Below are 13297 nucleotides of genomic sequence, written 5' to 3'. Positions count from 1 at the left end.
GATTCAAAGGTAAACAATTGTCCAATCCGGTTTAGTTTTGGTATTTCAATTTGAAAAGAAAATGAATTTCAAATCGGTTTACTTCTTCCATTAGCAGAAGAACAAAGACAAAGGGCTTATGACCCATATTGGTACACTGATTCATCCAAAACATTTCATTTGAGAGATTCTGAGTTCAAGGACAAAAGAAGCTCTCAGGATCCATAATTGAAGAAGGAGCCATGTGAGCTATATATATATACCTGTCATCAACATCTCCTTATACTCCTATTCATCTTCTCTAGTTATCAACTCCGAGCCATCAACACCTCCTTATACTCCTAAACTTCACACAAATCATGACAAAGGATTATCTACAGAGTCAAATGATTAGATGTTCTTTTTTTTTTTGTGTCAGCAATTAGATGTTCTTGTTACTAATGTGAATGATTTTATCTTAAGATGATTTAAAAACATGATGACTCACCAAGGGGAAATCGAGCGACTAATATGCACTCTACTAAAACTGTTCGAGACCGTTTACTTTACATAGATGATGTCTTCGTCGGGGTCATCCACTCCCCAATCTTGATCATCCTCTGGTGAATCAGACGTTTCTGCTCCCCCTTCGCTTCCTTTCTCAGCTTTTATTTTGTCTAGTATCGCGAGTACCTGAAACAATCTCCAAATTTCAGCATCTTGTGATGGTTACTATAAAAGGTCAGACAAAACATGAGACAGTGGCTTCAGTGAATAGCTGCAACTAGCAATATCCGGTTATGGTTTCTCAAAGAATAATCAACTAGGTAATGACTATGTAATGCTATATTTTCAATAAAAGAGATCAAGCTATATATTTTGTATAGGCTTTCTACAAACATGAGACCAACAGACAGACAACTTGAAATCACGATCAGCATCATTGAGATACATTTTCCTTACTAATGGAAGATTGCATAGACGCAGTAATATAGTTAATCTGTCTGTAGTAAAAGATATAAGTTGAAGCCTTACCCTGCTTCCTCTTTCCATGGATTCATCCTCAATGAATCTGACCTCAGGCGTCAATCTCAGCTTCATTCGCTTCCCGAGCTCACTCCTAACGTACTTAGCTTTCGATTTCAACCCCGCTATCGCAACGTCTTTCCCTCTATCATCTCCAAACACCGATACATACACTTTCACAATCTACAAACCCCCCAAACAAACCATTTTCAGCTTTGTAACATATCTCTTAAGTAAAAAATCTCAAAGCAGGAGTGGAGAATTAAGTTGTCTTTACCTGCAAATCATTGGAGACCTCGACATCGCTGATGGTGGTGAGAGAAGAGAGGTAGCGGTCGGCTCCAAGTGCAGCTTCGGGCAACACAGCGTGTTGCAATACAGTGTCTGTGAGAAGCATGTCGGAGAGCTCCCTCATTATCTGCTTAGCCACCATCTTCACTCGCCTCGGGTTCGCCATACACTTCACGCTCCTCCGCCGCACGGAGAGGTTCGTACGGAGGTTAGCCGGAGCCGTTGATTGCGGGAAGTGGAACGTCTGCGTTTTGGAACGGACGGTGGAGATTGAAGGATTGAGAGGGAAGAATAAGTGAGACTGGTGGGCGTGGAACACGTTAGCCATCGCCACAGTTAGAGATCGTTAATCTCTTAACTCCTCTGTTCTGTGTTTATCGGTCGGAGAAGGAAGTAGTTAACGAGACCAACAATATCCACTGGAAATGTTTCTGAGGGTATATCTGTAATTTGCATAATCAGCGGTGACGTGGAAGTGTTTAGTCCACGTAAACCGATACCGGTTTGAATTGACACCAGGATTACCAATACAATTTCAATTTTCAAAAAACTTAAGGCAATAGAACAAAACACTTTCAAAGATTCATCAGACAAGAACAAGCCTCTTGTCCACTCCCATCTCATACCTCAAAATAATAATAGTAAACATGCAGCAATTAGGTCAAATGGATGAAAAATTCAACAAGATTTTCGTCATCATATAACTCCATTAGTACCCAAAATTGTTTCACGCGCGCATCGAACTCGCGACCTATCGAACCCAACCTCCTTCGATGTTGTTAATACCTCCAACGAGACCATCATCGATGAAGTCCCCTCCTCCTCGCTTCACCTTATCCTCCGTGGGCTTAACCGGATAGTTCCCAGTGAAGCACGCATAGCAGAAGGTTTTCGAATCTTCTCCCAAATGTTTCTTCAACGTCTCAAACGACAAGAAGGCAAGAGAGTCGCTTCCGATGTAGTCCCTCACTTCATCAACACTCATCCTATTGGATATCAACTCCTCCGAGCTGGGCGTATCCACACCGTAGTAACAAGAAGCAACGATAGGAGGACTCGCGATCCTCATGTGAACCTCTTTGGCACCAGCTTCTCTCAAGAGACGAACAATCTTTGACGAGGTAGTTCCTCTAACGATGGAGTCGTCAACAACAACGACTCTCTTCCCTTCTAAAACTCCACGGACGGGAGACAGCTTCAGCTTCACTCCAAAGTCTCTAATCTTCTGAGAGGGTTCAATGAACGTCCTCCCAACGTAGTGAGACCTAATCAACCCTTGCTGAAACGCTACCCCGGACTTAGCAGCGTACCCCAGAGCAGCGACAACACCAGAGTCAGGCACAGCGATCACCACATCGCAATCAACAGGCGACTCAGTGGCTAAAATCTCACCAAACACATGCCTAGACTCATACACAGACCGACCAAACACGATCGAGTTCGGTAACGAAAAGTAAATATGTTCGAAAATGCACTGCTTAGGTTCAGGATGAGGCATTAAACACTGAGACTTAACACCATCTTTATCAACAACCAAAACCTCACCAGGGTAAACCTCTCTCTCATAAGTAGCCTCGATTAAATCAAGAGCGCAAGTCTCCGAAGCAAACACAACAGCTCCGTTACTCCTCCTACCCATCACTAACGGTCTAAACCCGTGAGGGTCACGAACCGCTACAAGCTTATCCTCGGTAACAAACACCATCGAGTACGCGCCTTGTAGCTTCTCACACGCGTCAACGATCCTCATGAAGAACGGTCTAGCTTTGGAGATAGCTATCAAGTGAAGGACAACCTCGGTGTCAGAGCTGGTGTTAAAAATCGAACCGTTCTCTTCTAACTCGGCTCGGAGCTTCGTGTAGTTGACTAAGTTCCCGTTGTGCGCGACCCCCACGGAGCCGAAGCGGTACCCGGCGACGAAAGGCTGGACGTTTTTGAGCATGGAGGAGCCGGCGGTGGAGTAACGGACGTGGCCGATGGCGATGTCGCCTGGTAGCTGGTCGAGTTTGGACTCGTTGAAGACCTCGGAGACAAGACCGACGCCTGTTATTGTCTGGAGGACCTTGTCTTTGCTGACGGTTACGATTCCCGCGCCTTCTTGGCCTCGGTGCTGGAGGGCGTGGAGGGCTAGGTAGCAGAGGCGCGAGGCTTCCGAGTCTCCGTAGATTCCGACAACGCCGCACTCCTCACGAGGCTTCTCGTCGTAGTCATCATTTTCGAGAGCGAGAGGGTGGTTTGCGTTTCCCGAGGAAGAGACTTTAACCGGAAGGGAAGGAGAGGAGGAAGAGAGGGAGGCGGGGAGAGGAGAGGGAGAGGGTTTAAGGAAGGGGCTGCGGAGGAAACGGAGAGGTGCCTTGGAGGGCTTGTTGGGTTTAGCATTGAGAGAGATGGAAGAGGAGAAGCAAGAAGTGGCCGCCATGGATGATATGGTTTGTGTCTGTGTGAAAAGAAATGGTTCTTTTAGGTTTTTTTATTTTATTTTAATTTTGTTTTTAAGGGTTAATTTGGGGAAAGGGTTTTATGACTGAGTATGTATAGCACACGTCAGTGAAGTGACCGCCTCACCCTCGAGTTCGAGTATCTTTCTCCTTCGTCTTTAATTCTTTGCCCTTTGATATTTTCAGTGGAGAATCTCTATTTTATTCGTGGTGGGTCCCTCCTATTTGTAATTGATCTTTGTTGAATGTTTATTTTTGTGGCTTACAAAATTGCTCAGGTTTTTTTCTTGAGCTCAAGTTGCAAATTGTGAAACGAACCGGATTTTATATGGGTTAAGTCCGGTCGAACCCATATTTATCTTTGTTAGGGATGATGTTCTCTACCATTTCTAAGAGTAATGATGACCCATTCACTCACATAAATTGTGAATACCTTTTCTTGTTCTTTCATTCTCCAATGACCCAAAAATAGAGAGAGAACAAATGGGAAGAAAAAGGGCCTTTGGCACAATATACAAATACAATGTATTCTCCTAATTCATTACCATTAAAAGCGATTTTGTCCAGCAAACATGTCCAAATCAAGAATATAAGGCCTGACAAATGTTTAAAGAAAACAATGTTAATTTCCAAAATTAAAGGATATGGGCTTTCGTAACGGTCGTGAGAGCAACATTATTGCTGGGACAAAATTTAGGACTCTTAGCATTTTTTATTAATATTTTTAGATTAAGAGACATTGTTAAGATGCAATAGAAAATATACAGATTATTGGTAGATACTTTTATGCTGTCTCTTAATAAAACATTGTTATGAAATCGCTAAACAAAACCACCATCATCATCGTTATGTTTCCAAAACAGAGACGCTCTTAGTTAGTTCATCCTCTGAGCAGCCTCCTTGGCAAGAACCCTCTCCTTAGCTTTGGTCTTGGCTTGGGACTTCAATCCCATTATCCCTCCTCCCAACTTCTTCATGTACTCCTCGTACTTGTCGTTGAAGTTTGCCTATTCACCCGCAAAAACAAACAAACAAACAAACACGTTAAAGCTACAAGTCTCAAGCAACTATGAAAACTTTTGTTTTGACATCTATTTCTAAGAACCAGAGACAGCTTGATGTGGGCAAAACCTCTTGAGGTAAGGCGAGAATGATAAACTACACTCGCATGGTAACAAACAAATTAATTAAGAACCAGAGACAGCTTGATGTGGGCAAAACCCTCTTGATCACTGTTCCATCTGGAAGTTCTTTCAAACCCAATTTATGAACCTCTAGAAACAGCTTGATGTCAATCTGCGCATCTCCCATCTTGTCGTGCGATGTGAATGTATCTTTATCATACACTATCTGCACTCATAATCATCCAAAATCCACAGGTAAGAGTAGTATCACATTTTGATGGATCTAAAGGACAAAAGCCTATTAAATCAACTCACCAAAAGCACATGTTCATTGGGATGTTCAAAAAAGTCCTACATACTCTTCCTCTCTTGTAACCATTTGAATCTATCAAAAATCAAATACTAATGCTATATATTGTGTTTTTATAAATGATTAAAATTGAAATCTATCAAGTTTCTATGAGGTGGATTCTTCGATCTTTCCATCTAGGAAGAGAGCAGTAATAGAAACATATTTCAAAAAACCATATACAGAAACAATAAAACCGATCAAGATCAAGAAATCAAGAAGACCGAATTGGATGTGAGAGAAGAACCTGTGTTCCTATGGTTATGACGACAAAAGGGTCGCTGCTTCGAGAGTCACGTCTAGCGAGATTGATCCCTTTCTTCACCTGTATCCTCAGAAGCCCTGCAAGTTCCTCCATCTTCAACCTCTTCCTCTATTCTTGTCAGATAAGTTTCTCTGTTTTTTTCTTGTGAAAATGATACGCAGAGATTTGCACATATACTAAAGAATTCAAAATCTGAAATCAATGCATATAAAGAGATTTTCTGTTCAATCGAATCCCTAATTGTTCTGTACACAGCGAGGCATAATAAGATCGAAAACATCAGAGAGAAGAGCATCGGCGACCATCTTGATTCCATGGAAAGCATCAACGCCGACCTGATTCTCGACGGATGCCACCTTTACATCCGTGCCACTTCGCCGCAGCACATTGATCATCATCATGATCGTCGTGGAGAGTGAAGCGGAGAAGAAAGGGAGAGGGAGAGAATCAACGAGAGAGAGAAGAGATAAACTCATGCTGACGCGTGGCATTAAGGACGCGTGCAAAAACTTCTTAATTAAACTACGTTTCTATTGTTTTTTACCAATTTTCATTTATTTTCTGCCTCTAATTACTAAGAAACGAGTCTAAGACCCCGCGATAATCTTGCCCTGACAGCCTGCTCTTAAATGTTAAGGAAGTAAACTAAATACAACAAATAAACTTGAATGAATCAAAATATTTGTTTTGTTTACCTTATATTTTTCTTCATTTAAATATATAACTTATTACAACTATAAGATTTTTTAATATAAATTTTAGCTGATACTTTACATTTAAAAATTAAAAAAAAATTGTTATAAAATAATTAATATTTATGTATACCTTTTCTAAGTTAATACTTCATTGCACTTAAAAAAAATCTATTGCTATTGATAAGATTAAGAAACAGAAAAGAGCCAAATTAAAAAAAAATAAAAAGCCAAATTTAGAGTAATTTCATAATTTGACTAGGTAGTTTCGAAATTTAATCAAAGATCAAGGACCATTTGAGAAAACCTAGCTGACCTTTAAATATCACACGCTCCCACCTCAACATTCCTCTGCTTGCCAAAACTATCACAAAAACTTGAAAACGCAACGCCTAAAAATGTTTTCTCTTTAACCTTTTTTCTCTCCTTCATAACATTTCCGAAGAAGCAAATCGTCGCTTGAGAGATGGGGAAGAACAATAAGATCGGAAGCGTCGTGCGGATCCGTCAGATGGTGAAACAATGGCAGAAGAAAGCTCACATCGGATCCAACAAGGAGGAGCCTGTTTCCGACGTTCCTCCAGGCCACGTGGCAGTTTCCGTCGGCGAGAATCGGCGGAGATACGTCGTCTGCGCGAAGCATCTGAACCACCCGATCTTCCGACGGCTCCTCGCGGAGGCGGAGGAGGAATACGGATTCTCCAGTGTTGGTCCGTTGGCGTTCCCCTGCGACGAGTCGTTGTTCGAGGAGATCATCAAGGTCGTGAGCCGGTCGGACTCGTACGCGACGTTGGAGGATATCAGGAGATGCAGCCACGTGGGGATGGCGAAGAAGCTGGAGTATCTATGCGAATCTCGGCCGTTGCTTCCTGGGATTGCTGAAAAATCTGTATGCTAAAGGCTAAACCGGAGTCGATTGAATTTGCAAACCGGATTTGAATTGAAATGCTTTGGTTAGAGAGAATTTTTTCAATCTCTCTAATTAGAGATTTGGTTTCCTTTTAATGTCTTTTTAATATTTGTTTTCGTTTTTGCTAATTTGATGATTCTAGTTTGACAGGGAAATTAGGGAGATGGCAATTAGGGGTTTGATTGTTTTTTTAATTTGGTTTATCGCTAATGTCATCCCAAGGTTGAAAGAAAGGTTGAAGGAGGTTGTGTTTGGTTAGAGATCCTCAGTTTCAGATTTAGATGTTTTGGATTTAGTCAAAAATCCCTTTTTTTATTTTGTTTTTGGCTATTTTCATTTTGTATGTTCAGATTTCTGGATTTTAACTGAGGGAATAATAAAGAAATTTGAAGATATTTTCTTTTGTTTATTATTTTAAAAATTGGTTAAATACTTTAATATGCGACATATTTATCTTCATTCTAATCATTTTTAAATAACTCGTATTTACTTTACTTCCAAGAGATATTGTTACCGAAATCCTCTCAACAAAATAAAAATGTGTATACATTTCTTCATGATCTTGTTAGCCCTTCTTTTTTACCCATACAGCAGAATCAAATTTGTAAACTTACTTTCAAATTCTGAATTACTGTTTTGATATTTATTTAAATTAGCTTTAAAAGATAGAGAAAATACAAACAACAAAAGCAAAGAAAGATATATTATATATAAAACTAATTTTTATCTATTCTTATTTATTTGTATTCATTTATTCATATACGTATATAACTAAATTGGAGTAAAAACATAAATCAAAACAATACATCTTGTTTATTTAAGATATTTTTTTGGTAAATAAATCAAAACAGACATTTTATTTATTTTATATGGTATATAGCTAAATTTCAATGACATGGACATAGATATATAGTATATTTTAATGTGCGATTTTTAATGCAAATTTTAAAATTAAAATATTAAAGTTTCAATACTTTTTCAATACAAAATTTAGAAATTATCATATTTAAGTATTTTTCTATGTTATATAGTTTAATTTTAAAATATATTAATATATAATAAGAATGTCTAGTAAATGAGATTTCATACTCATACAATTTATGATCATTTGTATCTTGTTATTACAAAAAAAAAAGTTAAACAATTGATCACAAAATTTTATTGTGAGACATTTAACATTTTTAATAATTTATAGTCGTTTTAAAAATTCAAAATATAACATATAAGATAAAACATTATTTTTTATTATATGGTTAATGTGGTTGTTTAATATTTTTTAATAATATAAAATTAAAAAAAAAAATCTAAGATACAAAAATTATTCTCAAATAATTATTATTTATATTATATATACGTTAATCATATTTGGAAATTCTACTTTTATTTAAGGAAAATGTGAAAATATTTTTTTGTATACTATTTATCAATTTAATAGTTAGTTTAATAAAAAATATTATATAAGTTAAGATGAACTAATTTATTTCTATAACAATTCTGAATTTCATTCTCATGGTGACATGTGGCCACAAAACAATATTGTAATATTTCTCAATTAATATATAAGAAATGATATCGATACAATTACATATGTTTTACTAAGTTATCATACCATACACAATATAGATTATTAGCATCATATTAGCAATACACACAAAATAGTTTTTAAATATCATTCTTGTATATAATTAATATTTTGTAGATTTTATGCAAATTTTATACTATTTTCAAACATATCAAATAAAATAATTTACATATAGTTAATTGGTGCAGTTTATGAAACATACTGAATGTAGGTATTAGGTTTGCTAGTAATCAAATACGAGAGCGTTTGTTTATTTTCCTCAGAGTTGGGCATTAGGTATTTGGATATTTTAAAATATGTTTCTCATCCTAACCAACATCATAATATAATTTAATTGGTACGGTAGAGGTGGTACCTCCACCATATCACCTAAATGTAAAACTTACTCCCTCTGTTTCATATTAAATGTCATTGTAGAGAACTTTTTTCGTTACAAATAAGTGTTGTTGTTTATTTTCAATGCAAAACTTATTAATTTTATGCAGTAATTTATTTTTCTATTCGTTGAAATATGATTATGTATATAAGTAATTGTGTTTTTATATAGGAAATACATAAAATTAATTGTTTCCTTAATCTGTATGCATAAAGTCAATAATTACACTTGATATGAAATAAATGGAGTATTTAACAGTTAAAGAATTTCCCACTTTAAATGTCTCAAACAAAAAAAAATCTCCAGCTTCTAATAAACGAAGAAACATATGGCTTTATTATGAGTAATAGTTATCGCTTTTCCTAAATTTAAATCTGGTCACGAATATTTCGGTTAAATTTCAAGAGGAACAAAAGAAAAAACAAAATTCTCTAAACACAGAACTGTACATGCAACATATTATTGAGGGTATGACTGGTTTTCCCGCTACCACCCGCAAACGCAGCTTTTGCGGTTGGTAGCGGTTGTTGGCGTTTTGCAACAATCGCTCAAACCGCTCCAAACCGCTCCAAATCGCTCTGAACCTCATAAATTCAAAAGCTGGTTCCAGCTAACGTTTGCGGTTGCGGGCGGTTGCGGGCGGTTGCGGGAGGATAAAAAAAATTTTTTTTTTTCCAAAACAATATAAATACAAAAATAAAATTATTCAATAAAAAAGTTAAATTGGAATTATAAAAATGCTAAAATATATCTATTATATTTTAATTAATATTATAAAACTTTAAAACAAAAATATTTTCTATATTTTTTAAAAAATTAAACTATAACTTTCTAAATATAACTTTTATATTTATTATAATATTATTATTTTTGATATTTTTATAATTGTATAAAATGTAAATATTGTTAATTTATTATTTAACCGCTGCTGCACTTGGTAGTTAACCAGTCATAAGTATTCCGCAAACGCACCAATTTTTAACCGCAGAACCAGTCGTACAAATCTCTTAAAACCGCTAGAAACCGCAACCACCCGCATCCGCAAACTCCCGCAACCGCAACCGCAACCGCTGCGGTTGAACCAGTCAGGCCCTGAGCATATCAAAATACCGAACATAAATGCCGCGATCAAATCAGTTGACATTGATAATAATCTTATAGATTTAGTTGCATTTTAAAATGTTTATTTATGTAAAATTGAGTACTCGATGAAAACAGTTGAGAATTTTAAATTATACTATACTTTAAGTAGACAACAATATCTTCCCTTAGGGTATGACTGGTTTTCCCGCTACCACCCGCAAACGCAGCTTTTGCGGTTGGTAGCGGTTGCTGACGTTTTGCAACAATCGCTCAAACCGCTCTAAACCGCTCCAAATCGCTCCAAATCGCTCTGAACCTCATAAATTCAAAAGCTGGTTCCAGCTAGCGTTTGCGGTTGCGGGCGTTTGCGGGAGGATAAAAAAAAATTATTTTTTTTCCAAAACAATATAAATACAAAAATAAAAAAATTCAATAAAAAATTAAACTGAAATTATAAAAATGCTAAAATATATCAATTAAATTTTAATTAATATTATAAAACTTTAAAATAAAAATATTTTCTATATTTTTAAAAAAATTAAACTATAACTTTCTAAATATAAATTTTATATTTATTATAATATTATTATTTTTGATATTTTTATAATTGTATAAAATGTAAATATTGTTAATTTATTATTTAACTGCTGCTGCATTTGGTAGTTAACCAGTCATAAGTATCCCGCAAACGCACAAATTTCTAACCGCATAACCAGTCGTACAAATCTCTTAAAACCGCTAGAAACCGCAACCACCCGCATCCGCAAACTCCCGCAACCGCAACCGCAACCGCTGCGGTTAAACCAGTCAGGCCCTAAATATGGCTAACTCACCATATTCACTTCGAGAAAATACATCAGTAACTATAACTATTAGTTTCTCATCATTACAAGCTAAGACTGGACATTTTATCAATTAAATTTAATTCGATTTGTTATTTATTTCTTCGATATGTTATTCGTTTCTATCGAAACTTCTGAATATTTGTAAACTTTAAGAGGTTATTAACTTAAAATAGAGGTTATTAACTTAAAATATTTAAGATAAAATAGAGGTTATTAACTTAAAATATTTAAGATATTAAACAGTACATCGTAAAATTATTAAAGTGATTAGTGGCTTTGATGAACACTTACGCATCATCCATATGATTTAGGGCCTGACTGGTTTAACCGCAGCGGTTGCGGTTGCGGTTGCGGGAGTTTGCGGATGCGGGTGGTTGCGGTTTCTAGCGGTTTTAAGAGATTTGTACGACTGGTTATGCGGTTAGAAATTTGTGCGTTTGCGGGATACTTATGACTGGTTAACTACCAAATGCAGCAGCAGTTAAATAATAAATTAACAATATTTACATTTTATACAATTATAAAAATATCAAAAATAATAATATTATAATAAATATAAAATTTATATTTAGAAAGTTATAGTTTAAATTTTTTAAAAATATAGAAAATATTTTTATTTTAAAGTTTTATAATATTAATTAAAATTTAATTGATATATTTTAGCATTTTTATAATTTCAGTTTAATTTTTTTATTGAATTTTTTTATTTTTGTATTTATATTGCTTGGAAAAAAAATAATTTTTTTTTATCCTCCCGCAAACGCCCGCAACCGCAAACGCTAGCTGGAACCAGCTTTTGAATTTATGAGGTTCAGAGCGATTTGGAGCGATTTGGAGCGGTTTAGAGCGGTTTGAGCGATTGTTGCAAAACGTCAGCAACCGCTACCAACCGCAAAAGCTGCGTTCGCGGGTGGTAGCGGGAAAACCAGTCATACCCTTAGTTATTTACAGTTTTACACATATAAAAACTCTTTCAAAATATTGGTGGCCATTAATTTCCGTCCAAACCACCGTTAAAACATAAATGGCGACAAGTATCCTGAACGTTTCCGAACTAACGGATCTCATTGGCATTTAAAATTTCAATCCTAATACTAGCAACCTTTTTCTTCAAAACGAATGTAAAAAATCTTATCTGGCTCCGTACATGATAAAGTACCCTACATTCTCTGACAAACCCATGTTCAAACCTGCATTTTCAAAAGCTTATGTAAATGATTTGACATATAATCTTCTCTGTATAAGAACCCTAATTATTTTGGTATCACATGGAAGTTATTTAGTTAAGTCCAAAGTTAAACATCGTTTCTTCTAGTTAATGCTCAAAATGCACTGAAATCTGTGAAATAGCTATTTAAATTATTTTGTTTTATGAGGTAAATGCCAACAGCAAATTAAACTGCACAGGAATCAATAAAAACTAGAAAAAATATAAACAGGAATACTTTTTATTGCATTAATCAACTTCTCTCACAGAATCAAAATCTGCGAGGAAAACATTACATGCTTCTTTTTACAGATCTAAACCCATATAATCTCTATCTCATACGGGTTTCTTTCTTGTTAGACGACTAAATTAACTCGTAAAAAACCCTAGATGGGCTTAAAATAGAAGAAAAAAAAAACTTAAATAAGAGAAGAGTCCTATTTTTTTTGTAAAGATAAGCGTCTGCTTTTTCTTTAACCATCTCCTTCTGCTTCTTCTTCAAATGATTTAACTGAAGATATCATCGGATCATTGAGGTTAGGGTCTGAAAGACGAGTTCATCACAAGGAATGGTGAGACCCATGTCGTGATCGAATCCAAACTCTTCTTCAGCTCGGCTTAAAAGAGTTTGGAACTCAGGGTGAGTCAAGAAGGATATTGGGACAATGTATCTGCTTCTGTTTTCTCCCACATAGACAGGGAAGTGTCCCTTTGGTACATCGAGTGGAAGGCACTCTTCATCGTAGCCTCCTCCATTTTTCTTCCCTAAGCTCGAACATCTCTTCAGAATCTGCTTCAGCATTGCTGTTTGAGTGAGTTTTGAAGATTTCTTCATTATAGCCATTTTTGGTTCTTGAGAGAGAAAAGCCTTTGGTTGTGTGTGGAAGGAGAGAGAGAGATAGATATGGAGAAGGAGATGGGTATTGAGGAGTATATATTTATAAATAAAGATTTTGCATGTCTATGTGTCTGTACATATTTGTGTGGGTAGAGAGAGAAGGACATGAAGACATGTGCATATGTGTGGAAGGAGAAGGTGGGAGCCAAAATGGCAAAGGCCAGCTGAGGATTTACTCTCATTGTTGGTCCTCTTTGTGACATTGTGGCCCCTGATGATCTCCTGGTCCTTACCAAGATACACCATAGTCTGC

General features: G+C 36.1%; 4 protein-coding genes across 5 annotated transcripts; 1 reads left to right on the top strand and 3 right to left on the bottom strand.

The window, feature by feature from the left end:
* Window positions 1-43: 43 nt before the first annotated feature.
* Window positions 44-1686, bottom strand: LOC103834996 (probable ribosome-binding factor A, chloroplastic). Of its 2 annotated transcripts, none has more exons than XM_009111121.3 (4): window positions 1262-1686; window positions 994-1167; window positions 467-651; window positions 44-320 (listed from the first exon to the last, which is right to left on the bottom strand). In XM_009111121.3, exons 1-3 carry the CDS (start codon window positions 1601-1603, stop codon window positions 520-522), a joined length of 648 nt encoding a protein of 215 aa, XP_009109369.1. In that variant the 5' UTR covers window positions 1604-1686; the 3' UTR covers window positions 44-320; window positions 467-519. The 2 variants fall into 2 exon arrangements, with proteins under 2 accessions (XP_009109369.1, XP_009109442.1); XM_009111194.3 differs by having other exon boundaries at window positions 63-325.
* Window positions 1687-1796: 110 nt separating this feature from the next.
* On the bottom strand, window positions 1797-3828 carry LOC103834893 (amidophosphoribosyltransferase 2, chloroplastic). Its single transcript, XM_009111021.2, has one exon. It carries the CDS (start codon window positions 3692-3694, stop codon window positions 2027-2029), a length of 1668 nt encoding a protein of 555 aa, XP_009109269.1. The 5' UTR covers window positions 3695-3828; the 3' UTR covers window positions 1797-2026.
* Window positions 3829-4106: 278 nt separating this feature from the next.
* Window positions 4107-7462, top strand: LOC103834796 (auxin-responsive protein SAUR50). Its single transcript, XM_033286538.1, has one exon. The coding sequence runs from the start codon at window positions 6610-6612 to the stop codon at window positions 7039-7041; it is 432 nt and encodes a 143-aa protein (XP_033142429.1). The 5' UTR covers window positions 4107-6609; the 3' UTR covers window positions 7042-7462.
* A 4905-nt stretch (window positions 7463-12367) lies between these two features.
* LOC103834703 (auxin-responsive protein SAUR50) lies at window positions 12368-13156 on the bottom strand. The gene has a single exon (XM_009110810.3). The coding sequence runs from the start codon at window positions 12988-12990 to the stop codon at window positions 12667-12669; it is 324 nt and encodes a 107-aa protein (XP_009109058.1). The 5' UTR covers window positions 12991-13156; the 3' UTR covers window positions 12368-12666.
* Window positions 13157-13297: the final 141 nt, after the last annotated feature.

This window comes from Brassica rapa, chromosome A01, assembly GCF_000309985.2.
Source record: "Brassica rapa cultivar Chiifu-401-42 chromosome A01, CAAS_Brap_v3.01, whole genome shotgun sequence".
In the NCBI taxonomy this organism is placed as follows: domain Eukaryota; kingdom Viridiplantae; phylum Streptophyta; class Magnoliopsida; order Brassicales; family Brassicaceae; genus Brassica; species Brassica rapa.
Note: the sequence above shows the minus strand (reverse complement) of the source record. Positions and strands in the feature narration are given on the sequence as shown.